The 26,691-nt window shown below is 39.4% G+C and overlaps 4 protein-coding genes and 1 pseudogene across 9 annotated transcripts; 4 read left to right on the top strand and 1 right to left on the bottom strand.

Annotated features, from left to right (window-relative positions):
- Positions 1-954: 954 nt before the first annotated feature.
- Positions 955-12,181, top strand: LOC103944694 (CBL-interacting serine/threonine-protein kinase 1). Of its 6 annotated transcripts, XM_009355155.3 has the most exons (12): positions 958-1,475; positions 1,838-1,900; positions 4,877-4,948; positions 5,071-5,178; positions 5,286-5,366; positions 5,459-5,638; positions 5,739-5,948; positions 6,040-6,153; positions 11,204-11,320; positions 11,458-11,520; positions 11,644-11,718; positions 11,809-12,181. In XM_009355155.3, exons 1-12 carry the CDS (start codon positions 1,254-1,256, stop codon positions 11,869-11,871), a joined length of 1,368 nt encoding a protein of 455 aa, XP_009353430.1. In that variant the 5' UTR covers positions 958-1,253; the 3' UTR covers positions 11,872-12,181. The 6 variants fall into 6 exon arrangements, with proteins under 6 accessions (XP_048427779.1, XP_048427780.1, XP_048427781.1 ...); XM_048571822.1 differs by lacking the exons at positions 11,204-11,320; positions 11,458-11,520; positions 11,644-11,718; positions 11,809-12,181 and adding an exon at positions 6,634-6,966 and having other exon boundaries at positions 955-1,475; XM_048571823.1 differs by lacking the exons at positions 11,204-11,320; positions 11,458-11,520; positions 11,644-11,718; positions 11,809-12,181 and adding an exon at positions 10,463-11,014 and having other exon boundaries at positions 957-1,475.
- Positions 12,182-12,709: 528 nt separating this feature from the next.
- On the bottom strand, positions 12,710-15,365 carry LOC103944695 (probable GTP diphosphokinase CRSH, chloroplastic). The gene is made up of 4 exons (XM_009355157.3): positions 14,925-15,365; positions 13,700-14,632; positions 13,318-13,599; positions 12,710-13,098 (listed from the first exon to the last, which is right to left on the bottom strand). Exons 1-4 carry the CDS (start codon positions 15,300-15,302, stop codon positions 12,943-12,945), a joined length of 1,749 nt encoding a protein of 582 aa, XP_009353432.1. The 5' UTR covers positions 15,303-15,365; the 3' UTR covers positions 12,710-12,942.
- A 1,062-nt stretch (positions 15,366-16,427) lies between these two features.
- Positions 16,428-19,806, top strand: LOC103944696 (50S ribosomal protein L3-2, mitochondrial). Its single transcript, XM_009355158.3, has 5 exons — positions 16,428-16,982; positions 17,567-17,776; positions 17,982-18,086; positions 18,945-19,058; positions 19,363-19,806. Exons 1-5 carry the CDS (start codon positions 16,602-16,604, stop codon positions 19,534-19,536), a joined length of 984 nt encoding a protein of 327 aa, XP_009353433.1. The 5' UTR covers positions 16,428-16,601; the 3' UTR covers positions 19,537-19,806.
- A 765-nt stretch (positions 19,807-20,571) lies between these two features.
- Positions 20,572-21,650, top strand: LOC103944697. Its single transcript, XM_009355159.3, has one exon. The coding sequence runs from the start codon at positions 20,572-20,574 to the stop codon at positions 21,286-21,288; it is 717 nt and encodes a 238-aa protein (XP_009353434.2). The 3' UTR covers positions 21,289-21,650.
- Positions 21,651-22,814: 1,164 nt separating this feature from the next.
- Positions 22,815-25,288, top strand: LOC103944793 (annotated as a pseudogene).
- Positions 25,289-26,691: the final 1,403 nt, after the last annotated feature.

Genomic DNA, 26,691 nt, shown 5'->3' with positions numbered 1-26,691 from the left:
CTGCAAAATATTCATCATGTACTTCTGAATGGGTAATTTTTTTTTATTTTATTATGTTCTTACAAATGAGGATTATACAAATTTTTTAGTTTAATTTCAGTTCGCTCTATAGAAAGGATGAACACATCATTGAAACTTTGTTGTTGTGGTTTTTTTTTTGGGGGGGAATTCTTTTACTATTATTAGGGGACATGAGAGAGTTTGAAACCATTACAATAATCTAAGTGAGGGAGAATTTGGAACTCAGGACCATGGTTAGAAACCCAACACCTATCCACTAGAATATGAGACTACATGTGTGTTATTAAATAACACATCAAATTAGTGTAACCGGTTCTACTCGGAATTCTCTATTCATGATAGTCAAATTTAAAACCTCATACTTATAAATAGTGATGAACATCATCAAATCATAATACTTGTATAAAGATTTTGGTATTAAATTCATAAACTAAAATAAAATTAGATATCCATGAATTTGATACCATGTATGTAGGATACACACACACACACACACATATATATGTATGTATCCGAGTAAAAAGATTTCTCTGGTCACCTTTAGTTTCTAGATATTGTTGATGTATCCCTCTAAAATGATAATTGTCCCTTGTTAATCATAGGTTTTTTTAAGTAACGTGTATTCAAACGGTACTTAACATGTCACAATACAAATAAAGAAACAACATATTTTTTCATATCTCTCTACTTATTTTACAACACCTGAAGTACCGGTCGGCTTCATACATGACATTTGGAAAAATTTCTTCTTGTCAAAATAAGAGACGAGATTTTCTCTTTAAGTCAAAATGTTTATTATTACACAGTATTAGAACCACTTTTACCACGGTCTGTATCATAATTACAGTTCAACTCCCCCCCCCGGCATTTATCGCACACAACACGTGCGTTGTACGCACAGCCCATCTGTATAAATACAGGACTCCTCCAATGGCTTCCTCAAATTATTAGAAACTCAAGTTGCCTTCTCAAAGTTCATGCCCACATTTTATATAAGCATACAACTCCAACCGTCCAACGCACAGAGAGATCGGTTCCATAACTTTCCAGATACTTCTCTGTTTCCGCCCGTTTGGACTTTGGACTTTTGCTTCGTTTCACCTTCTTCTCCGCCCTGTGTTTTCTGAATTCGTCGTTTTTCAGAACAATTTTCAGAAACTGGTATTTTGTTTTCCGGGGAGATTTTCTGCAACCGCTCTGCACGGAAAAAAACAGAGCAGGCGTGTAATTACATGGTGATCGTGAGAAAAGGAGGAGAGGAGGACAAGAACAAGAGGAACGGTGGAAATTACAGTAACAAGGGAATGCGACTGGGGAAATACGAGCTTGGAAAGACACTCGGGGAGGGTAATTTCGGGAAAGTCAAATTTGCTAAGAACGTCGAGTCCGGCCAGTCCTTTGCTGTTAAGATTCTGGAGAAGAACAAAATTATTGACCTCAAAATAACCGACCAGGTTCTTCTTTTTTTCCTTTTAATCCTAATTTTTGTTCAAAGTTTTAATCTCTAATTAATGGGTTATTTTTTTTCTGTTTCAAAGTTTTAATCTTTTTGCTTAAACGTTTTAATCTTTCGTTAATGGGATTATTCATAAACTTTGGGTTGGAGTTATGGATCCTGCAACTGAAATTGGCATTCAAGTTTTTGTATGTTTTAGAAAAATTTCCCGTACTTTCTCTTTGCGGAATAATATTTTAAACTACTCTAATTTACATGCAAGGTATTGAAACTCGAGTGTGTCAAACTGGCCTAATCCGTATCTGTATTTTTGTTCGTTTCAAATTTGACGAAGAAAATAACAGAACTGAAAATTTGCAGATAAAGAATGAGATTGGAACATTGAAGTTACTCAAGCATCCCAACGTTGTCAGATTACATGAGGTACGACAATGCTACTACAACTCTGCTAATCGTGTTCTTCTGGTTTAAGTCAATTATAATTGTTTAAACAATAGTTTGATAATCATCATCAACATAATCTTTAATCCTCCACTAATTACGGATTTACAGCGTACTAATACTTTAATAGTCACATCGGATCATGAGTCCATAGGTAGGATGTTTGGTTTTACTTGGTAACATTTTCTGATGTTCACCATGTGTCCGTGCTGATACGCGATTAAAATAGCATTAGTAGGTAACCCAAATGGACCACAATATTTCCCATATGGCCTCAGTTGTCACTTTCAAGATTCTGCTTCGCATGTCACCTTTTTTTGGCTGTTAATTTAGGGTTTTGGTATTTTGGATTGGTTAGGCTATGATTGAAGTGGATAGGATGGAAGTTGTGTTTATCGTTTGATGCGGACAACTCAATTTAGTTTGAGATAGGTTGGGAGTTTTCTCGCTCTGGTTGTAGGAGCCTCACCACGTCATTCTAATAAAAATTAAAACGAAAGGGAAATTTGATTCTACTTAGTATTACTGTTTAATGATATGTTTTTTTACTTGTAAGTGAGAGGTTTTAGGTTCGATTCTCCTCAAATGCGAATTTGAACCACATTATTGCTGGTTCATTGTGAGGCTTAACTCATTCCCCCTGCTTTTTTTTTTGTTGAACACTTCATTCTCTTAATGTAAATAATATTGTTTGTTAAAAAAAATATAAAAAAAGCTCCCCTTAAATCAGCAATCCCCGCTCATCAACCCAAAACCCATACATGTGACACCTACAATTCAAAATAAATGGGAACTTGTAAACTCACCACCTACCACCCACTGTCTACCCACCACACCTCAAATAAGAGAGTAATGCTTGGGTGACTAAATGATATGTTATCAATAGGAATGAATACGTTTATCAATACTTGAGTAATAAACCAATCATCAACTTTTATGTTCTTTAATTTCTAAAATTTTGTCTATAAATTTAATCTCCCTATCATTACCTTAAATCGAAGAAGAAGATTGCAAGCAAAATCGAAGAAGAAGATCTTTGAAAAATCAAAGAAGGTGGTTGACAGCGAAATCAAAGAAGATCACCTAAAAATTGAAGAAGATGATTGATGACCAAATGAAATAAGATGATCGCGCAACAAAAAAGAATTCATGCAGATTAAGAAGGAAATCGTGGAGACAGACTTGTAACTTGTGTATAAAGATAAGATACACAACCCACCTTATTTCGAATGCATAACCTATCCATCTTAACATGTCCAAAATACATATCATAGACATTTTAATTGAATATAACCGGTGACATCTAGCACACCAAACTAAACCTTACATCACACATTATTACACAATCTTGGGTTCTGCTAAGAAATATGTCAATGGTTATGTGGGATGAGGATTCTCTCGGGATCCTCAATCCTCATTCGATTGGATTATCCATGAAATGTTATTAGTCTTTCTTCGATCCGGTTAATCAGCGTGATTGAACGTTGACCCTTGATTTTAAATTGTGATTTGATGACCCTGTCAAGTAAACCAGCTTGATGACCAATCAACTTTTTTCTAATGATCTGCTGACCAATCAACTAATTACTTAAAAAAAATATTAAGAAACTGAACACGTATTATATCATAAGTAAATGTGTTGGCGAAAGCACTGAAAAAATCCCCAAACAAAAAACTTCTTTTTGGCTTTCGTGATCAAAAGATTTGTTGATTTTTAGAATTCGAATAGTAATCTAATCTTTAAATATGGAGTGAATTCTAACTTGAATGCACATCAGACTCATTGCCCTAAGTTACAAAGATTGTTTCTCGAGCATCTGGAACACATGTCGTTGCACCCCTTCGTAACCTTTTCTTGTTTGAAATGAAAAGTTGGACGTAAAAAATGCTACTTTTACCATATTTATACAATATCTGTATTAGAGATAAAGACTCACATATCCGTAGGCCTTACCGCAAGAAATGCTAAGTAGATTCTTTCAAAGTAGACCTCATAATTTAACGTTAATCTTCATGCCAACAATATAAAATATTATGTTAAAAACATGAAGTGGCAGAGAATCCATGAGAATTTCACTTTTGAGTACAGCTGTCTTCACCAACCAGTCCATAAAAGCCACGTGTCTACAGTGTTGTCATCCACACTTACCTACGGGCTGCGGTAGTTCTTGCGTGGAATGATCTGGCAAACCCACCAACGGCTATTAGCTTCTCGGAGTTTAGAATGCGGTCCCACATGACGGCTTTGTGGTGGCTAAGGTCCATCAATAACGTTTTAATTATTTTCGCCCACTTTCGTAAGGCCGTAACTTTATGCCTATTTTGTCCTCATTAAAATTAAAAACGAAAATGACAGGTTGCTTAGTATATTCATTAAGTAGCTTAAAAATAAATTTTAGTATTGTAAATTAATATTAGGATGTACAATAATTGTCTTATGCAATTGTTTAGTATAAATAGCTTCATGTTTCGCTTAAGAGTAATCAAGACAGAAATAATGTAGTAAAAAAGTAATAAATTTTAATAAGAAAAAGAAAGGAAGGGGAGAAGTGTAAGCATATTGGTTAAGAATGTGCTTTTTGTTAGGCCAAATTGATTCTCCGAGGACAAGTAGGTGTCTCACACACAACTATTAACGAAGAGCTAATCTCATCTAAGTTTTTTTTTTTTATTTAAAAAAATACAGTTCTTCAATTTCTTTTTTTGTGGAAGGGAAGCAGTAGTTCCAACTCTTGACCTCTTCCAACACTATCATATGTCAAATTGTGATTTGTCTGCGAGAAGGAATGACTCCTTACATACAATCGGCCAAGTATTTTCAAAGAAATTGTTAGTAGCAATAGTTTGGAATTGAGAAAAATAAGATAATATTTCTTGTTTCTAATCATTTTTATTAGGGTATACAAAGCAATGACCTACAATGCTTCGTTTGATGCTAAAATTGTGCTCATCTTGCAGGTTGTAGCTAGCAAAACCAAGATTTACATGGTCCTAGAATATGTTACCGGCGGCGAATTGTTTGACAAAATTGTAAGGAGCTCTTACTCTAAGCAGCTTCTAAAAAAAACAAAATGGTTATCGAACGAGCACATGACGGGAAACATATAAGTTACTAAGTAGTGGTTATACTAATAAGTTTCTCCGTGCTGCAGGTACACCATGGAAAACTTACAGAAACCGAAGGCAGGAAGCTTTTCCAACAATTAATCGACGGTGTGAGCTACTGTCACAACAAAGGCGTCTTCCATCGGGATCTTAAGGTACTTCCTGCATTTCCCAAAAATTATTTTTACGACATGGAGCCAAAACAAACTGCATTGTGTTCCAGTTTGCTCACACTTTCAAATATTGTATGTTCTGGTTGCAGCTTGAAAATGTTCTTGTTGATGCCAAGGGGAATATAAAGATATCGGACTTTGGCCTCAGTGCTTTGCCCCAACATTTTCGGGTACATTACTCTTCCAAACCAAACTTTTTAAGTGTTTAAGTTTCGCGTCAAGTACGAGTAATTTAACCCTTTGATTGTTTCTGATATGTCAGGAAGACGGTTTGCTTCATACAACCTGTGGAAGCCCCAACTATGTTGCTCCCGAGGTTCTTGCTAACAAAGGTTATGATGGTGCCACCTCCGATATATGGTCATGTGGTGTCATCTTATACGTCATTCTCACCGGATTTCTCCCTTTTGATGACAGAAATCTTGCAGTTCTCTATCAGAAGGTATCGACGAATTCTCTTTGAATCTTTCTTACGTTGAGTGGAGGAACTTTTATTGTTTGCACCCCATCGCTTCGATGCTAATATTTTTAGGGGATTTCAGATCATTAAGGGGGAAGCTTTGATACCGAAATGGTTGTCACCTGGTGCAAAAAACTTGATCAAGAGGATTTTCGATCCCAACCCTGCTACCAGAATAACAATGACCGGCATCAAGTCAGACGAATGGTTCAAGCAGGATTACTCTCCTGTAAACCCTGATGAAGAAGAAGATGTAAACATCGATGATGAAGCTTTCTCAATACATGAAGTGGTATGAATTCGCAATTCTTGTCCGTTATCAACCCTTCTCGGCTATCCGTTTTTATCTGTGCTAAAACTGAGAGTTATTTCTTTTGGTATAGCCATCTGAGGGGGAGAAGAGTCCAGACGCCCGGCATGCGCACACCCATATCAATGCCTTTCAGTTAATCGGAATGTCCTCGAGTCTAGACCTCTCCGGCTTCTTTGAGAAAGAGGTGAGGATAAAATGATTTATCTTCTTGTTTGGCATTGTATGTTTTGATTTTTCTACCGAAGTTGAAAGTTCTTGATTATATCTGACTGTGATATCTAAAGATGAAGATGCTATATCATAACTACAGTTGTTAGTTATTAGTTTGGTATAAGGTGTCATTCATGTAATTAGTTTATCTTATGTGGTAGCTTAGAATAGCTAAATGTAAATAGTCTAAAGACTATATATATGTGATTGGATTATTATTTTGGATTTAATGAGAATACACAGAAATCTTAATACTTAAGAAATCTTTCTTTCTCGCTCTTCTCTCTTCTTTCTTCTCTCTCTCTTTCTTTTGCAAGAACACAGAACTTCTACATGGTATCCTTCGCCGCTTGCCTCACGGCCATTTCGATCCATTCTTCCGCTTTGTTTCTCTGATCTTTGCTGTTCATTTCTTGCAATTTGTTGTTTCTGATTACCATGGCGTCTCCGTCAGATTCTGCATCTCCTGGATCTCTTCAGAATTCTGCCCCAAATCCTTCGACAAACCCTAATTTGTCAAATTCGTATGCTTCTCTCACAATTCAGAATATTGGCAGCATGGTGCCGATCAAGCTCAAGAGATCTAACTATCTTCCATGGCGTGCTTTGTTTGCACCGATTCTCCGACGCTACAAACTTCTAGGTCTTGTTGACGGCACTGAGCCATGTCCACCGCCATTTCTTCAAGATCAAACAATTAATCCAGCCTTTGAGATCTGGTATGAAAAGGATCAGAACCTGTTGATTTGGTTGAATTCTACACTATCGGAAGATGTTATTCCGTTTACTGTTGGTGTATCTTCTGCTCGTGATCTTTGGATCAAGCTGGAACAACGTTTTGGTGGTGTCTCTGATGCTCACATCCATCAACTCCGCTCTCGTCTTCAAGCAATTCAAAAAGGTGCTCAATCCATGGCGGATTATCTTCAACAACTCAAAGAAATCTCTGATTCTCTCTCTGCTGCTGGTGCACCTATTTCTGATCGAGATCTCATTGCAGCCACTCTTGCTGGATTACCTGATGAATTCGAATCATTTATTGATTCTGTAATGTTACGCCTCTCTTCCACGTCTTTGGATGAGTTACACGGCCTTCTTCTTACCAAGGAGCTTTCCATGTCTCGTCGCAAGAAGCTCTCTTCTTCCTCTACTGAGTCCTTTCAAGTGTTCTCTGCTCAGTCTCAACCGCCTCTTCTTCCAACTCCACCGACTCAAGCGTATGCTGCTCAATCTCAACAATCTCTTCGATTCAACTCGAATCGTGGTCGCAATAACTATCGTGGTAATCACTATCCCAATTCTGGTCGTTACAACAACAATCGTGGATATAGAGGCAATTATAGAGGTTCATCTTCCAATCGTGGTCATTCACAAGGTGTTCGTAGTTCTTCTTTCAACAGCTCTCATGCTTCTTGCCAAATCTGTGGCTCTAATAGTCATGCCGCTATCGATTGCTTCGATCGCATGAATCCTGACATTTCTGGGAAGATTCCTCCTGCAAAACTTGCAGCCATGTGTGCCCACTACACCTCCAAATCTTCTCCCTCTTGGCTACTGGACTCTGGCGCCACATCTCATATCACTAATGATATTGCCAACATATCTTCACCAACACCGTACACTGGCGAGGACAAAGTTTATGTTGGTGATGGTAACGGTCTCTCTATCCATCATATTGGCTCTTCTTCTTTGCATTCTCCTAATGCTAAATTTCATTTGAGTAATGTACTTCATGTTCCTCAAATGAAACACAATCTGTTATCTGCATACCAATTTCTCAAAGATAACTATTGTGCCTTAACACTTGATTCTGATGGATCTGTTCTTAAGGATCGTACTACGGGGAGGACGCTTTTGCAGGGCCCCGTTAAAGATGGCTTTTATCCTCTGCGAAACTGTCCTTCCATTCCTCCTTCTTCTGGATGCACTTATGCTTTTGTCAGTGCTCAAGGTTCAGTCAAACTGTGGCACAGTCGCCTGGGACATCCTTCCTCCTCTATCTTTCGAAAAGTCATCTCCAGTAATAAGCTTGCTATTAAAGGTACATCCTCTGTTGACTTCTTTTGCTCCAAGTGTGCTATTGCGAAAAATCATAAACTGCCATTTAGCTCTTCAACTACATCCACCTCTCAGTCTCTTCAACTATTACATTGTGATCTGTGGGGACCTGCTTCTGTAACTTCAGTGGATGGTTTTCGGTATTACTTTCTTGTTGTTGATGACTTTAGCAAGTACAGTTGGTGTTTTCCTTTAAAGAATAAATCCGAGGTGTACTCTACTTTTGTTCTCTTCAAAGCTTATGTTGAGAATATTGTTGGTAATAAAATCAAGATACTTCGTTCAGATTCTGGGGGTGAATTTACCAGTTTGCAATTTAAAGCTTTTCTTCATACTCACGGTATTGTTCAACAACTTAGCTGTCCACACACACCAGAACAAAATGGTTGTGTGGAGAGGAAACATAGACATCTTGTGGAGACTGCTCGGACCTTATTAGTTGAATCTAGTGTTCCTCATCTTTATTGGGTTGAAGCCTTTACCACTGCTGTTTATCTTATCAATAGGCTGCCTATATCAGGCAAAACTAAATCACCATGGGAATTGCTGTTTAGCACATATCCAGATTACTCCAAACTTAAGGTCTTTGGGTGTAGTTGTTATCCATGGTTAAAGCCCTACATTTCCTCTAAACTTGATGGGAAAAGTAAACGATGTATCTTCTTGGGTTACAGTTTGCAACACAAAGGTTATCGGTGTTTGGATTTGGACCATAATCGGATTTATGTCTCTAGGCATGTTACATTTGATGAGGCCACATTTCCATTTAAAGATGTCATTTCTGTTCAATCCTCTGTTGATCAGTCTCCTTCTGTACCTTCATCAATTGATCTTCACTTTTCCATGCCCACATCTATACCCCCTGCACCTGTGTCTTTTTCACCCTCACTACCATCTGCTTCCCCATCTAATATTCCTTCTACACCTGTCTCTCCCTCTCCACCTGTGTCTACAAATCACCCTGTACATCAATCTGTCCCTCAACCTGTACTTCAACCTGTCCCCCAACCTATCCCTCAATCTTCTTTTACTTCTAATCTGCATCCCATGGTCACTAGATCCAAAAATGGTATACATACACCTCGAGTGTTCACAGCTACCAAACATCCTCTTCCTTCCACCACAGATTACATTCCTCATACTTACCTTCAAGCCTCTAAGTTTGCCAATTGGAGACTGGCCATGCAACATGAATTCAATGCTCTTTTATCCACTGGCACTTGGACACTTGTTCCTTCTTCACCCTCTCAAAATGTAGTTGGATGCAAGTGGGTCTTTCGCATCAAAAAGAATCCTGATGGATCCATTGAGCGATACAAAGCACGCCTTGTTGCTAAGGGCTTTCACCAAAAGGAAGGTCTTGACTATACAGAAACCTTCAGTCCAGTTGCAAAGCCAGTTACTATCAGACTGTTGTTATCCTTTGCTGTCCAATTTAATTGGTCTCTCAAACAACTGGACATAAGCAATGCTTTTCTGCACGGTGACTTAAAAGAAGATGTGTTCATGGTTCAACCCCCTGGGTTTCAAGATCCCTGCAAGCCTACTCATGTGTGCAAGCTCAGAAAATCTCTCTACGGCCTTAAACAGGCTCCTAGAGCTTGGTTTGACAAATTATTTCAAGCCCTTCAATCTATGGGATTTAGTCAGTCATCCTCTGATGCATCTTTATTTGTTCTTCATGCTCCAACTCTGGTTATAGTGCTTGTCTATGTTGATGATATTCTGGTCAGTGGTCCTGATGCTCACATCTGCAATCAGTTCATCGCTCAATTGAGTACTTTGTTTCCTGTTAAAGATCTAGGTCCCTTGCATTACTTTCTGGGTCTAGAAGTTCATCACACAAAAGCTGGTATGCTTCTTCACCAAAACAAGTATCTGCTTGATCTGCTGCAGAAAACCCATATGACTGGTGCAAAGCCTTGTTCCACTCCACTTAGCTCTACCAAATTAGATCATAGTGGGGACTTACTTGCTGATCCCACTGAATATAGATCCCTTGTTGGTGCTCTTCAATACTTAACTTGGACACGGCCTGACATTTCCTTTGCAGTCAACCAAATCTGTCAGTTTATGCATACCCCTACTGTTCTTCACATGCAAGCTGCCAAACGTATATTGAGGTTTCTCAAAGGGACTATCACTCATGGTCTTTTGTTTAAAAAAAGTGATTTGCATCTGTCAGCCTATTCTGATGCCGATTGGGCTGGCTGTTCTTATGACAGACGATCCACCAGTGGTTCATGTGTTTTTCTGGGCACCAACTTAATAAGCTGGAGTGCCAAGAAACAATCAACAGTAGCAAGATCATCTACTGAAGCAGAGTATCGTTCCTTGGCTCACACGGCTGCAGAAGTTACCTGGATTTGCAAGGTGCTCAAAGACTTTGGCTTTCCTATCTCTCACAAACCTACTCTCTGGTGTGATAATATCTCTGCTTTATCTCTTGCTTCCAATCCTGTATTTCATGCTCGAACTAAGCACATCGAGATTGATTATCATTATATTCGTGAGTTAGTTCTTGCAAATCTGGTTGAAGTCAAGTATGTGTGCAGTCAGGATCAAATTGCAGATATTCACACCAAAGCCTTGTCTAGAAACCGGTTTCAGTTTTTGCAATCCAAGCTTTCTCTTGGAATTCTTAATTCTTCCAAGTTTAGCTTGAGGGGGTGTAAAGATGAAGATGCTATATCATAACTACAGTTGTTAGTTATTAGTTTGGTATAAGGTGTCATTCATGTAATTAGTTTATCTTATGTGGTAGCTTAGAATAGCTAAATGTAAATAGTCTAAAGACTATATATATGTGATTGGATTATTATTTTGGATTTAATGAGAATACACAGAAATCTTAATACTTAAGAAATCTTTCTTTCTCGCTCTTCTCTCTTCTTTCTTCTCTCTCTCTTTCTTTTGCAAGAACACAGAACTTCTACAATATCTGCATTCTGTCTGAGTTAATTTAGGATGTGTCCGAGAGGAAGATCAGATTTGCATCCAACCACTGTGCAAAAGATTTGCTCAAGAAAATCGAAGAAATCGTAATGGAGATGGGATATTGTGTCCAGAAGAAAAATGGAAGGGTTAGTATTGTTTACACCCTCATTTTCTAGTCAAATCCAAAAAAATACTTGCGCTTCAATCATATAAACTCGTATAAATCATGTCGTTTTCATGTCAATATTGACTAAAATATCGTCATGTTTTCTCGATATTTCAGTTAAAAGTGATGCAAGAACACAAAGGGGTGAGAAGCCTGGGCAGTCTATCAGCTGCAGCAGAGGTAAAATTTCATTCCCAAACTTTTGGAGTACTTCTTCCCGGAAAAGTATATTTACCGGCATGCATTTGAAAATTTAAGTTTACTTGAATATCAACTGATAAATTATGTTCATAATTGCATCAGGTGTTTGAGATAAGCCCATCTTTATTTGTAGTAGAGTTGAGAAAATCATATGGTGATTCTTCTGCATATAGACAGGTATGCATACCCCCCTCTCTTGCAAATTTACCACTACACCCCTTCTCTCTTGGGTTTCTGGCATTAAATCAGTTCTTTTGGTATGTGCAGTTGTGTAAAAAGCTATCAAACGATTTAGGTGTTCCCTCAACCCAAGAGTTGCTGACCAGCTAGTGTGATTAGAAATGCATATAGAGTGTGTGTGTGTGTGCATCCATATATTACAATTTTATGTAAATATTCAGTTTTGGATGCAAGACTCGAGTAAATGCGAAATATGATTCAGATTGCGAGAAAAACATCCTTGTGTAGTTTAGCCCTGAGCACCGGCAGATTGTTTCCGATGTCCTGAGCCCTTCATCTCGGGTTAAAAAATGCTGTAGTAAAACATAGTAACTTGGTGAACAAGAGAGTGCCTGCTGTCTTCAACCAGATGCTAGAAAATACATTGCTGCAATGCTGCTGCCAATATTTTTACCATGTACCCTGGATCAAGCTGCTGTTCTCTGCAGCTTGAATTTTGCCATTCAACGCGGTCTTGTACTTCTCGTCTCTTCTTAAAGTTAAGCATAGATTCAATGTGCAGAGAAGAACAAAGACCATACAAGTTTTATTTCCACTGTCACTAACATCAACTGCCATATGCAAACTCCTGTACCCGCTTGCGTACAACCAGGTTTTTCAGCCATTTTCAAGTTGCTTTAGGTGCCGATGATAGGCCTGCAGAAAAGTTACAAACAGAATGTATGGAGTGCTGAACTTCCCACAACTTCGGACTACTTTCCTGCCTATTACCCTTTAACCCATGATGGTGGATGCCTCCTAATGCTTCATCTGTAACCTTAGTTGGGAGTTAATTGCCGGTGAATGGAATCAAAGATTAGATGGAATGAATGGATGAGTCGATTTCATTATTTGGTTCGAACTTAGGGAAGATTGAAGCCATTCTATCGCGTTATTTACTGTCGAATCAATTTTTTAAGTACCAATACATAAAGACAGTAGCCTGCAATGACGGTATACATTCTTTATTATAATCGCAAAGAGAGGGAATACAATGTTGGATAGTTAATTACAGAATACAGATACATCACTCCTCGTCGTATACACGGTACAATTCAGGCTATCCTTTTGGAACCAACATGTTCTAAACCATTAGGACACCTGAACAATAGACGAGAAATTTAGCATATACACTTGGAAACCTTATATTTACATGGTGAACGAGAGACTACAGATAAGTCTTCAACCGGATGCAAGCAAATCTAATTCCGAAGCCCTGCTGCTAAGATCTTCACCAGACACCTGGATCAAACTGCTACTGTCTGCAATTTGAAGTTTCTCATTCAACACGGTCTTGTACTGCTCATCTCTTTCCTCGAAATTACGCATAAAGCCAACCTGCAAGACATAGGTAGAAACATAAGTTCTTCAACGGTGCGAATGTGCAAATTCTACACCAGTATCACTATTATCCGGTATTTGAATTATCTCATTAACACCACCCTTTCTCTCCCCACAACCCGAAAAGGAACAGAAATGCTGAAAGAAAACCAATAATCCTTCTAATATTTGTTTTTCCGGCTAACTACTCCTATTGTGAAGGACGAAAATCTTTACCTGTTTCTGAAACAACTCAAATTCATCCGAGCTAAGTGAACCATCACTATTTGCATCAAGTAGCTGCATCATCTCACATGCATCTTCCCCTGGGGCACCAAGCTCTTCCATCACCTCCATAAGTTCCTCAATATTGATCCTACCATCTCCATTCTTGTCAAGAAGGCGGAATGCTCGATTATTCTGACTCTGCTCAGTCTCAATGCCTTCGTGATTAATATCTTTAAGCCGCAACGCAGCAAATTCGGCTGCAGCCATCATGATGGCCTTAAGCCTCTTTGCCTGATCATCAACGATTGATTATAAGCCTCCAATAAAACATGCTGAACGTAAAAGACAAACATTCAAAATTAGCAAATATCAAGTGCATAAATCAAACAACCTCTTCTGGGTCTGTAAGACCGCTTTTGTACAATGAGTGAGATGCCATTCCAGCGTCTGCCAACATGTCCATCTCCTTAGTCCTTATCTGTAATTCCATCAGTGGCCTACTCCTCCCACAGTCACTAACATCAACTGCCATATGTAAACTCCTGTACCCATTCTTCTTGGGCCTTGCAATGTAGTCTTTTGTCCTGTGAGGCATTTCCTTCCACATAGATCGAACAACTTCGCGCGTCCTGTAACACGCTTGTTCCCCTACCTCAGCCATATCTTCTCCATCTCTAGGCTCCAATATGACTCTCAATCCCAAAACATCATTCACTTGCTCTGGCTTCCTACCATCCTTCAACAGCTTCTTCATTGTGCTATAGCGACTCTTATACCGCCCATCAACTGAAACATCAACCACCATGTCTGCCAACAACGGATCAACTCTCAACGACCGCAACAACTGTTCCTTGTACACATCCACCAGAGGCTTACTTCCAGTCTCATGACTTCTCAACCAAGAATCGACATAAAGGTACGAATTTGGAAATAAGTACTGAAATGAAAGATCCTCGAGCTCCAATGACAGCCAGTTGGCCCCAACAGCATGAGCCAACGGCGCGTGAAGCCTCATTACTTCTAGAGATGTCAACTGCTGCTGATACCGCGGCATGTAATCAAGATGCCGCATCACATCAAGCCTGAGCACCAAGTCCAAAATCACAGCCCTCATATCGTAGTAAGTCAAGCAAAACTTCCTCAATGCAGTTGCACTGTCATCATCCAAGACATCAACTTTTGAAGGGACTTTCATAACCCGCAAGCTTTCGTGCAAGAGATGCGCAGTGCCAGAACCAATCTGGTTCCTAACATCGAGAATCGAAATTGAACGGGCCTCCACAACTGGCCGGAGAATCCCAGCTGAAATTACTTCAGCATCCATCTACAACAATCAAATTTACTTAAAACCCATTAATGAGTTCATCCAAATTACACAACTGAAGGACCAGAAATTAAAAAATTACAAAAAGAGAGAGTTGACTCAAACGATCATTATACAAATACGAATTGCTGAACTGATCAAAATCAAATACTTCACAAATATTTGCTGAAAAATAATCAATCATTAACCACATATTGATCAAATATTTACGGAGAAACGATGATTTCAGCAATTTGGATTTATAAATTCATCGTTTCAGCCAATTTCCCGGAAAACCAAAAGTCTCCGTTACCTGAAGGTCGGCGAGGAGGAGAGAGATGGAGAGGGCTCTGGAGAGAGAAGAACGGCCATCTGGGGTCAGAGGCAGAGCATGGAGCAAAGGAATGGAGAGCTTGAGAGCCTTGAAGAGCAAGTGGGAGCCGCTGCTGGAGAGCATGCCCATCCTCTCCGTGAGCTCGTTGAACGCCCCCACGAGCTCCACCACCATCTTCCCACCGGTCTGCTCCAGCAGAAACGACCTCGTCTTGGAGAAACCATGCCGTCGGCTTCGCTGGTTGCATTTCCGTAGAGTCAGAGTGAAAGGGAAGATCCGTACGGTAGGGTCGAGGGTTCTGGGTATTGGGTCCTGGTGAGGAAGACGGTGGTGAGGGTGGGGAAGGTAAAGCTCCATGGATGGATGGACTAGTTTCTTCGTGGTGGAGAAGTAAAGAGAGGTGGTGACTGGTGAGTACTAAGTAGTGAGGACAGGACAGGACACGTATGTGATTTTCTAAGTTATTCCTCATTTTACGTAATAGGAATTTTAAAATATAATTTAGCCCTAGTTTGGTATAGATTAAATTTTTTTTAAAGCTGGGATGAAAAAAAAAATTGAGCTCAATATTGTGTTTTGTAACTCAACAACAAAACACTTATTTCCAAATCTACTGTGAGAAACAGCTAGAAATGAGCCCAATTTTATCACAATTTTATCATCGATTCGTAGGTGACCTGCAATTATTCGCCCAGTCTTCATGTGATCATAGCACTTGAGCGTATTTATTTACACCCAGTTCTGTCGTACATACCACTTTAGGTGGTTCCGACTCGTGTGCATGTATAGTTAATGAGTTGTGGACTTGAGCTCTAGATTCAACCGTACAGGTCACGTTAGGTGACTTCGGCTGACAAATTATATGACATTGATTTGACATTACCTGAGTACTTGCATTTTATTTAGAGGCATTCGATATGGCATAGTTCCGAGCATGTTTTGTTTATATGTATATATTCTATTTTCTGGGAAACTATATAGGTTTTACGGCGAGGGGTTAGAACTTTTGTTATTGAAATGATTTTAAAAAACTTTATTTTTGCCCACTCACGCTTTCTGTTTTGCGTCTCTCCGGGTTATAATTTGGATAGCTCTTTTGGTGGCTCTTGAGGGATTCACGGCATATCTGACAGATTATCACCAAAGTAGGACCACCTCTGGGTGTGTTTATTTAGTGTTTGTTCCCCGACTGCACTAGGTCTTCTGTGCTCTGAATATTGTTTTTCATACTTACGCTTGCACATGTATGTTATTTACTCAGTGTATAGCTTGATTTTTATTTATTCGTACTTTTATTATTATTCTTAGCTTTCGCATTGCGTACATGGTTATGTCACTCTTACGTGACGCCCAGCACGTCCTAATTTTGATCGGGGTGTGTCAAAAATCGTACAGGACACAGGGACCAAATTATAAATATCCAAAAATGAAATTACATACTCTGCCTATTTCAGTATTTTGACATAAACGACTTCGTTTAGTAAAGTAACGGAACACACAGAAGAGAAACATCCTCTCTCTCTCTTCCTGAAGTCCTAAAACCCTACTGCGCCAAATCCCCATTGCGATCTCTGCAAGCTCCTTTCGGGGTTTTACACCGCGATATGCCATCAAACCCATCACTCCACTAAACACTGTTCAGATTTCACGGCGGCCATGTCGGCGTTATCGAGAGGCCTCATTTCCCGCCTCCGCCTTCTCTCGCTCAACCCCTCCCATTCTTCTTGCACTTCTACTGCTGCCGCTAAAGCTACGACGTCGTTCACGCAGACCCAGTGCCATTTCTTCAGATGCTTCAGCTCCGAGGCCATGGTGGACGCGACGGAGGCCGTGGCTGACAGGAGACCGGTTATTGAAGCGAAGCCCGGCCCGATGAGCCCGGGTTCGAAGAGGACCGGGCTCATAGCCGTCAAGTGCGGGATGACTGCGCTCTGGGACAAATGGGGCGCTAGGGTTCCGATAACTGTGCTCTGGGTCGATGATAATATCGTCTCTCAGGTCAAGACCCCTGAGAAGGAAGGCTTCCCTGCTCTCCAGGTAACATTTTTCTCTTCATTTTTCGCTGTTCGTCGCAAATTCGATTTGGCTTCGTTTGGTTATTGTTTTAATTAAAATATTTAGGCGTTATGAAATTTCCAAAGTTCAGATCTTTTGGAATTTTCGAGAGAAGAATATGGTAGTGCGTTTCTGTAGTTTTATAATTTGATTACAGTGTATTCAATTGAAGCAGTAGAAGTTGCATTTTAGCTGTTTAACTGGATTGGCTTGGCTTTGTATCGGGTTGCTTCAGTTGCGATTTACAGTTTGAAACTATATGCATTCCTTGCTGGGGGATCAAAGGTGTTGTTAGTAGGGGTTTAGATGAATGGGAAACTGATAGGTTCCAAAATTTTTGGTCACCGAGAGAACATCATTTGTAATTTGTTTTCCTACTGTTATTCGTTAACTAGATTAAGTGGAACTGTAATTTTGGTACTTGCATCTGGGGTTTTGTTTGATTTTTCCAATATTGATCAAATTGATTTTTCGTGGCCACTAAACATAGGGTAATTTTAATTTTTGAAAAATTCCAAGGTCACGGGTTTAATTATAGGATTGTATTCTGTTGTGGTGCTAGTTAGATTGGTTGCGGACAGAAGAAAGCAAAACATTTGACAAAGCCAGAGTTGGGTCATTTCCGAGGTCAGGGTGTTCCACTTAAGAGGAAATTGCACGAGTTTCCTGTATCAAATGATGCGCTTCTCCCTGTTGGTATGGAAATTGGTGTTCGCCATTTTGTTCCAGGCCAATATGTTGATGTCACAGGAATCACGCGAGGGAAAGGTTTCCAGGTGAACTTATTTATTTATCTTCACCTGTGGTTGTGTATGCTATTTCAAGAAAGAAAAAATGAAAAAAAAAGGAAATCTTTGTAATCAAATTAATCAACGAATTATGTAACTGTGTCTCTCAAAAAATCTTGATATGATGGTGACAATAGTAACACTTTTGTGAGGTTATGAAACATTATGTATCTCTCTTATTTTATGTGCCCAGGGTGGAATGAAAAGACACGGTTTTAGTGGTATGCCAGCATCCCATGGCGCATCTCTGTCACACCGAAGTATTGGTTCTACAGGTCAGAGGGATGATGCTGGAAAGGTTTGGCTTCCAAATCTCCATAAACTTTTCTGACGAAGTTCTTTTCAGATATCTGTATATAACCAAACCTTTCTCTTGTCTTCTAATGAAGATGACTTAGTTTAATCAAATAATCTGTTGCTTATTTGTGTATCAATAATTCTATTTGAGCATACAAAACTGACACACTCTGTATTAGAGATGTGCCCAACATTGTATGTGGAACCCACCATATGTTAGAGAATGTGTCAGCAAGTGTGTTAGTTTTGTGTCTAAATAAAATTACTTTTTGTTTATTCGTGGACATGCTGGATATACTATATTGGTTTTACTTGTTTATATTTTTTTCTTGGGTTAGCTGCGTTTTACATCACAAGGTTTGGGGGTCATTTTGCACATTTGCAAAATGAGCCATGAGGTTTCAGTTGTTGCATTTTGCACAACGTAGTTTGTTAATTGCACCAATATAAACTCTCCGTCAATTTCATCGTCTAATTAGATGTTACATGTTGGTGTGGCATAGACTTGACCCACATTTTAAGCACTTTTTGACCGTGAATTTCAATGTTTAGTACTTTACTCTATTAATCCTTTTATGAAATTGATAGTCAACTTGTGCTTAAAATGTGGCCTAGTATATGCCACATTAGCACCTAACGCCTAATTAGATGATAAACTTGACGGAGAGATTAAATTAGTGTAATTCTGAAACCACGTGGTGTAAAATGCAAAAATTGAAACCTTGTGGCTCATTTTGCAAATGACCCCCAAACCTTGTGTCGTAAAATGCAGTTAACCCTTTTTTCTTTATCTGTAAAATGCAGGTGGTTTCCAATAATTATAAACTGTAACTGTGATAATCATTTGTTGTATGAACAGGTCTTTAAAGGCAGAAAGATGCCGGGGCGCATGGGTGGGAAACAGAGAACGGTGAAAAATGTATGGGTCTACAAAATTGATCCTGCAAGGAATTTGATGTGGGTGAAAGGCCAAGTATGATTCCTCACACTTTCTTTTCCCAAGTTCACGTATTTTGATTATTGAATCTATTCAACAATAGTTTTGTGAGCTTAATATCTTCCCAAAGTGTTCAGAACGTTAAGGAGGAATTGTATAATGAGAGGTTTTGAGTTGGGTAGATAATTTTGGTTGGTTTAATGAATGCGTTGATACACATTCACAACTGCACGGTTTAAAATCAATACAGTGATTGGTCCTAATCCTCTCCTGGAGTCAGTATGTTGTGTTGTTAATTCCTGTTTCGCACTACTCAATTAGATGTTGGCTATTCTCACAGGTCCCGGGTGCTGAAGGGAACTTCGTTTTTATCAGAGATGCCTTCTACAAGAAACCTGATGTTTCATCGCTACCATTTCCAACCTACTTTGCTCCAGAGGATGAGGATCCATCCAAGTTAGAACCGCTAGTTGCTGATCTTGGAGAAGTAGATCCGTTCATGGTGGCAGATTAACTAGCAGCTGAATTTGAATTCCCAAAGGTACTAGGTTGTTGAGTTATGGCCAATCGACAACATTTCTGTCGCGGCCTGTCTGAGGCTATTGATTTGTCTCGTTTTCTTTCATCGAAGTTGATTTTTGGTATAGGAATACGCAGGCGCAGAGGTTGTAATATTATAATTGAGTTCATTTCAACCTCAGAATTGAGTAATGACACCCACAAATGTTTTTGATGTTGGAACTTGGAACCATGTTTTCAAATAAATGTGGCGACTTGAAAATTTTGCGTTCCCGTCCCCTACAGATCGTTTTTTCTTCGATATGGTAGCGTTGCACTTAGTGTGGACGCACTTTCACATCGCCGGACTTGTACATTGCTCGTTCAGAGTGGTAGCTTAGGTGTTCGGACTAGTAGTAGTACATTACCACTTCAAGCATGCACACTTGAATTTGGTATGCGACCATTCGACACGCACACTAGCTTCAAATATGAACTTTATTCGCGTTTAGCGCAGTGAAGCATCGAAGCAATGAGTCGAACGAGTGTGTATACGAGAATGCATTTGCTCTGGTCAAGTGCAAACAAGCGATATTCTATTTTAAACCAATTAGATTGCGTGAAAGTGAGAAACTTGTATGAATGATCACCGTCGCTCTAATTTAGATCACGTGAAAGTGAGAAATTTGTATGGGTGATTACCTTCGCCCTAGTCAATGTGAGTGGGTACGACGGTTCAAGTCGAAAATATAAAAAACTTATTTTGTTGTGCAGACGGGATTTAAAAAAAGAGAAAAAAACAAAAAGAGGTTGGGCTTTTGGCGTTTTGCCAAAATTTTCAAACGCAAACCGTCAAAGTGTCAAACGCTCGTAGACTTGTCAAACACTCGACTCTGAACAATCTCCTACGCTTCAAAACCCTAATTCGCACCCCAAAGAAACCCTAATTTCCACCTCCCTCTTCCTCTAACCCTAGGGTTACCGTTACCCAATAATCCCGTCCAATCCAGTGCAATCCAATCCCCCACCCTCAAATGCGAGTCCAATGGCAATGAGGCGAGACGAACCCGAACCCGAGAGGCGACTCTGCGGCGTCTGCGGCTCCTCCGAACGGTGGTTCCTCCATTACATCCGCTACAAAGGGGCGTTTCAGAGGCTCTGCACCAACTGCGTCCTCCAAAACTACCGCGGCCTCTACTGCCCTTTCTGTCTAGAATTCTTCGACCCACCCCTTCCGGCACGTGACCGGGTCATGTGCGTCAAGTGCCCTTCCGTTTCTCACCCCGCCTGCGTCCTCGTCGCCAATTCCTCCTTCCATGGCTTCGAGTGCCAGACCTGTCAACAGGGCTACCCCTTCTTCAACCTCAATCGCCCACAAAACGACGCCAACAACCCCAAAACGGCATTCGTCATCGACAAGGCCAACGCCAAGGCCCTTGTCGCCGCTGCCAAAATTGCTGCGGCTTCGATGGCGAAAGCCGCCGTCGCGGCCAGGACGGAGGCCGAGCGCCGCGTCAGGGAGGCCGTGATGGCGAAGAAGAAGGCGAGGGAGGCGTTGGAGAAACTCAATTCTCTGGTTAACAAGCAGAAAGAGCAGGATTCGAAAGCTGGAGACGTTGTTTCCGGGCCTAAGAGCCTCAACGGAAAGCCAAAACTGGAGAGTTCTGGTGGAATTCCACCGGCGCCCAAGATTGTTAAGGCTGAGGGAAGTAATGGGTTGGGCAGTGATCCATTGAAAATCGGTAATGTTGACGCCATGGAAGAGTGATCTCAACTCAAAGGAAGGATTTTGAGCTTGTTGAGTTCATGGGTTTCATTTCAGCTCCTCAGCTTCTGCTTGAGCTGCTACACAGCCTCTGTCAACCTGTGAGTCTCTCTGTTAGTTGCAGATAGTTCTTTTTTTTTTTTTTTTTTGGTAATTTATGCGAGGGCAGCCTGGGAACCTTTTTGGGGGCATCGTAGATCAGATCGTTGTTCTGTACTCATATTTACTTTTCCATACAGTTTTGTGTAGCTGAATTTTGATGTTGTGACGATTCTCTGGGCCTCTCTGTATCTACATTGTACTTCTTTTTCATGATCAGGAATTGCATTTTCCAATTTCGAATGTGAAATTTCGTGGTTCATTAAGCTTTATCCAATCCAATTTGTGTGATGACCCTGCTTGCTGTGTCCGGATTTTCGATGCTTTTTAAGGAGATGCTAGAAAGTTGACATGCTTTTCAGGACTTCAGCGCCGGTGTCTCATCAAACACACTAGCTTAAAACGAGTCCTTTTCTCTTTCCTTGCATCTTTGCCGGTTTTCCTGTCTTCTTTCTAATGTTTTGTTGAGTCAAGCAAGTTCGTTATGAGCGTCATTTGACATGGCGTGTGATCTCCTGAAAGACATCAGTCTCTGGTTCGACGCGGGTTGTTTTCAAAGTAATTCTGTTGTGGTTTCAATTGATTCTTCAGACTCGTTTAGGTGTCGAAACATTCTCTCTTTTTTCTTGTTCATTTTGTTGGTGCTTGCATAGCGTGAAGCTCAAAATTTTACAGGCCTAGAGTGCCGACTTCAAGGTTGCAAACCCCTTTGTCGGGTAAAACCTCAAAAATTACCGTTGTGATTCAGTGTCATTCCTCTATGAATTGACCTTATGGCCGTTTTTACATATCTGAGTGTTCAAAATTCGATTTAATTTAACCTCTCTCGTATTTGGTTTGCTATAGACTATTCTCTTTCCTGGTTGCTCTGTTTCCTTCTTTGTATGTTCTTTGTCATTCCCCAGCGAACGCTATGCCGATCTTGTCAACCTCTTTGCTGTTTCGCGTAATTGGCCTTCCACGCAAGAAATTTTTTCAATCTACCAGAAACATGATCCGATACACTAAGTGTCAGAATACATGTGGTTGGCACTTGAAAAAGAAAAAAATGGATATACTTATGAGTACCTTATGCTCACTTTTTAGATTTGGCCCAATGATATTTTAACATATATTTTATTGTTTAAAAAAATAGTATATGTGTTATTTAATTAAAAAGTAGTGTATGTGTTAAACAGGCCTTTATGCAAAGGGTTTTCATATTTTTTCAAAAAATAGGGATTAGGTGTTGGGCTTACTTCACATCGAACTTCAACGATCCGAATCATTTATTTTGTAAGTCTCGTTTCATAGATCATTTTTACAAAAATTCAATTCAATCCTAAACCATTTGCATATTTAATTATCAAGATGAAATTTTATTATTTTTTATATAATAAAATATTCGTTAATTTCTTTGAAATCAATTAGATGTCTTAAACATTTTTTATTTGGTTAATACTTTGTCAGAATGATCTATGAGGTGCAACTTGAAAAATAGACGGTTCAGATCGTTCAAGTTTGATGTGGTTTAGACTCTACAACTAATCTCCATTTTTATTAAAAAAAAATAAGGATCTCTTCCCTTAAAGATTTTCATATGTTAAAAACAAAAATAACGTGTCATCTTTTGATTGGGCTATCATAGAATGAGTATATAATATATATGATATTCACTAGTGAGAGAGATTGTTCACTATGCCTGGGACATAAAGCGGTTCGCCACATGTTTCTATACAAGAGACACTTGAAAAAAAAATTTATCCTTCAATTGTATAATAACATGTGTGTACCTAAGTATTACAAAAAAAATAAAATAAAATAAAAAGAACTTCCAACCATTTATATTATGACATTTGATACTATCTCGTGCACTTGACACATTGAAAAATTTCTCCTCTCCCACACCAATAAAACAACCATAACAGAAATTGAAAAATAAAAAGTATATAAAACCATCCCCAAAAAAAATATCGAATTATAATAGTCAAATTACAATGGCTGATAAAAAAATATGTCAAATTTTGTAATTTTCTAATGGAGTTGTCAAATTATTACTTCCGGTGACTGCAATAAAGCGCAGAAAGAAAAACCATTTCTGGGGCCCACAATATATCTCTGATGCACCCAGAAACTAGAAGGTGCTGGCGAGCTTGCAGGTTCTCTCACTTACTCCACGTACAAATGACTTCGCTCCTAGTACATCAACACACCCCACCCTCCCTAAGCTCGCCTGGAATCCACATTTCACCGTTCGCCACCTTGAATCATGCTCGACCATGGTGGAGCTCAAGCAGTTGCACTCCCAAATCATCAGGCTCGGCCTCGCTGCCGACAACGACGCCATGGGACGTGCCATCAAGTTTTGTGCCCTCTCCAAAAACGGCGATTTGGGTTATGCTCTCCAGGTGTTCGACACAATGCCTCAACCGGATGCATTCATTTACAACACTGTAATGAGAGGCTACTTGCAATGCCAATTGCCGAGAGATTGCATTGTTTTGTACTCGCGGATGTTGCAGGACTCTGTCCCTCCCAATCGGTACACGTTCCCTTCCATTGTGCGAGCTTGTTGCGATGATGGTGCTGTTGGAGAAGGGAAGCAAGTCCATGCCCATGTCGTCAAACTCGAGTTTGGAGATGATGGGTTTTGTCAGAACAATTTGATTCACATGTATGAGAAGTTTCAGTCTTTGGAGGAAGCTAGAAGGGTGTTTGACAAGATGCCCCAGGCGGATGTTGTGTCTTGGACGACTTTGATTGCTGGGAACTCCCAATGTGGCTTCATTGATGAGGCTTTTGAAATTTTCGAGTTGATGCCTGAGAAGAATTCTGTTTCTTGGAATGCCATGATTTCCTCTTATGTCCAGAGGAATCGTTTTCACGAGGCATTTGCTTTGTTCCAAAGAATGCGAGTGGAAAATGTAGAATTGGATAAATTCATGGCAGCTAGTATGCTATCGGCTTGTACAGGTTTAGGTGCTCTAGAATAAGGGAAGTGGATACATGGATATATTGAGAAAAGCGGGACTGAATTGGACTCAAAACTTGCAACAACAATCATTGACATGTACTACAAATGTGGTTGCCTGGAGAAGGCTTTTGAAGTTTTTAACGGGTTGCCACATAAAGGGATTTCTTCATGGAATTGCATGATTGGTGGGCTAGCAATGCATGGGAAGGGAGAGGGCCGCCATTGAGCTTTTCGAGCAGATGCAAAGGGACATGGTAACACCTGACAACATTACTTTTGTTAATGTTCTTAGTGCATGTGCTCACTCAGGGTTAGTAGAAAAGGGGCAGCAGTACTTCCGCAGCATGGTTGAAGTCCACGGTATTGAGCCCCAAACAGAGCATTTTGGCTGCATGGTTGATCTTCTTGGAAGAGCCGGGAGGCTGGAGAAAGCAAGAAAGCTAATAAACGAGATGCCAATGAGCCCCGATGTAGGTGTTCTGCAGGATATGTTCCGGACACAGAGGGAGTGTTGCATGATCTCGATGAGGAGGAAAAGGAGAATCCTTTATACTACCACAGTGAGAAACTTGCAATTGCCTTCGGCCTATTGAATACCAAACCCGGGGAAACTCTACGTATATCGAAGAATTTACGAGTCTGCAAAGACTGCCACCAGGCAAGAAAGCTCATCTCGAAGGTTTTCCACCGCGAAATAATCGTGAGGGATAGAACTCGCTTCCACCATTTTAGAAGGGGAGACTGTTCTTGTAAAGATTACTGGTAAATGGGAATGCTGTCTGGTTGTCCAGAAAATACATGACATCTTGCTTGACAAAATACTATATAGTATATGCTGGATGTTCATCTAAGTACCGATATACTGATAGAAAAAGAAAAAAAAATATGTATGTATGTATGTATGTATGTACCTGTATAAATTGCTAACGAATAGTAAAGCTCTTTGGTGAATTGTTTTGAAAGAAGAAGAAACCATTAGGTACGTTTCATATTACAATTCGTAACCTGAAATATCAAGAATTTGATGGGTTCGGGGTTAGATGTTCCCACACACAATTTCCCACTCGCACATTTTAACTTATCACTTTATAACGTACTTATTCCAAGTAAACATAAGGACACAACCCTTCAATAGCAAAAGTCGCTCACATACCTTGAAAAATCTCTCTACTGGACCGGATTTGTCCATCCAATGGTTGGTTAAGATAGGGTGTGGCTGCATATCCCTTTTTCTACCCAAAACCATCTACCATTTTTGGCTTTTTCCTTCCTTTCATGCAAATTCACACGCTCTACTCAAATTTCTTTGTCCCAACTTCCTTCCTCAATCACTCTGGCGCCATCTTAACAACACACACACTACCAAACTTTTATATCTCGCCCATCCAAAAAAAAAAAATCATGAATCCTCCATTGTAAACAAATCATAAAATCAAACTAAATTTTCAATAGCTTGCAACACCCATTTTAAGCCTTTTCCCACTTAATTGTCTCATTAGTTTAATCTAATTTGATTGCATTTGGGTTGGCGATAGTTTTATGCTTAAAAATTCATGTCTCCTCTTTGTTAAAAAGTATATAAAGAGTCTCTATCAATGTAGCATTCTTTGGCGTATCTGTGCTATTGTTGAAGATATCAAATGGTTGGCCTCTTCTTTTGACTCTATTACTTGGAAGCATATTTTAAGGAAAGCTAATTTTGTAGCTGATGTCGTCATCACTTCGTGTGGGCATGGTTTAGATAACTTCCATGTTTGGATTGGCTGTGCGCCTCCAGCAGCTACTAATGCCTTGTTGTTTGACTCTAGGGCCCTTGGGTGTTCTCGGGGTTTTTCCCTCTCTTAATTTAGTTCATTATTTAATAAACTAATAATCAAGAAAAACTAGTTAATTAATTGATGATTGTGATATACAAGGGTCTTTCTCATTCTTTTCCTTGGGTTTTGCAAATTTTTCAAATGATGTGGTTGTCTACATCAGATGTCACCTAAGGTGGTATAAAAATAGGGAACTTTCATGAAAAGGGCTTGAACTAAGTTTATTTTAATAAAAAACCATGCTATAACTTTATTTAATTAAAATTTTAAGTTTTAATGAAAAACTCTTAAATTTTAATAAAAATGACAAAAGAACTTAAATTTGAAAGAAAATGACATAATTATAATATTAAAAAAAAAAAAATCTGACGCGCGCTCAGCAGTTAACACGATTTGGATTTTTTTTTTATGTTTTTGTCCTTATTATTAAATAAAGTTATTGTATGGTTTTTCATTAAAATATAAAGATTTGAAGTTCTTTTCGTTTAGTTTTCTTATAAAAATAGTGAAGTGTTATTGACACTCCAAAAATCTCAT

Source organism: the organism of the source record quoted next, unplaced genomic scaffold (assembly GCF_019419815.1).
Source record: "Pyrus x bretschneideri cultivar Hongxiangsu unplaced genomic scaffold, Pyrus_bretschneideri_v1 Contig6, whole genome shotgun sequence".
Lineage (NCBI taxonomy): Eukaryota > Viridiplantae > Streptophyta > Magnoliopsida > Rosales > Rosaceae > Pyrus > Pyrus x bretschneideri.
Note: the sequence above shows the minus strand (reverse complement) of the source record. Positions and strands in the feature narration are given on the sequence as shown.

Excerpts from the sequence above, each read along its gene's own strand:
- LOC103944694 (XM_048571820.1), top strand. The coding sequence starts at position 6,738 with ATGGTGCCGATCAAGCTCAAGAGATCTAACTATCTTCCATGGCGTGCT. Across the intron at positions 8,221-11,157 it reads TAATAAGCTTGCTATTAAAG|AACACAGAACTTCTACAATA; the intron begins GTACATCCTCTG and ends TTCTTTTGCAAG.
- LOC103944695 (XM_009355157.3), bottom strand. The coding sequence starts at position 15,302 with ATGGAGCTTTACCTTCCCCACCCTCACCACCGTCTTCCTCACCAGGAC. Across the intron at positions 14,633-14,924 it reads TCCTCCTCGCCGACCTTCAG|ATGGATGCTGAAGTAATTTC; the intron begins GTAACGGAGACT and ends TGATTGTTGTAG. Across the intron at positions 13,600-13,699 it reads GTCTTACAGACCCAGAAGAG|GCAAAGAGGCTTAAGGCCAT; the intron begins GTTGTTTGATTT and ends GTTGATGATCAG.
- LOC103944696 (XM_009355158.3), top strand. The coding sequence starts at position 16,602 with ATGTCGGCGTTATCGAGAGGCCTCATTTCCCGCCTCCGCCTTCTCTCG. Across the intron at positions 16,983-17,566 it reads AAGGCTTCCCTGCTCTCCAG|ATTGGTTGCGGACAGAAGAA; the intron begins GTAACATTTTTC and ends GGTGCTAGTTAG. Across the intron at positions 18,087-18,944 it reads AGAGGGATGATGCTGGAAAG|GTCTTTAAAGGCAGAAAGAT; the intron begins GTTTGGCTTCCA and ends TTGTATGAACAG.
- LOC103944697 (XM_009355159.3), top strand. The coding sequence starts at position 20,572 with ATGAGGCGAGACGAACCCGAACCCGAGAGGCGACTCTGCGGCGTCTGC.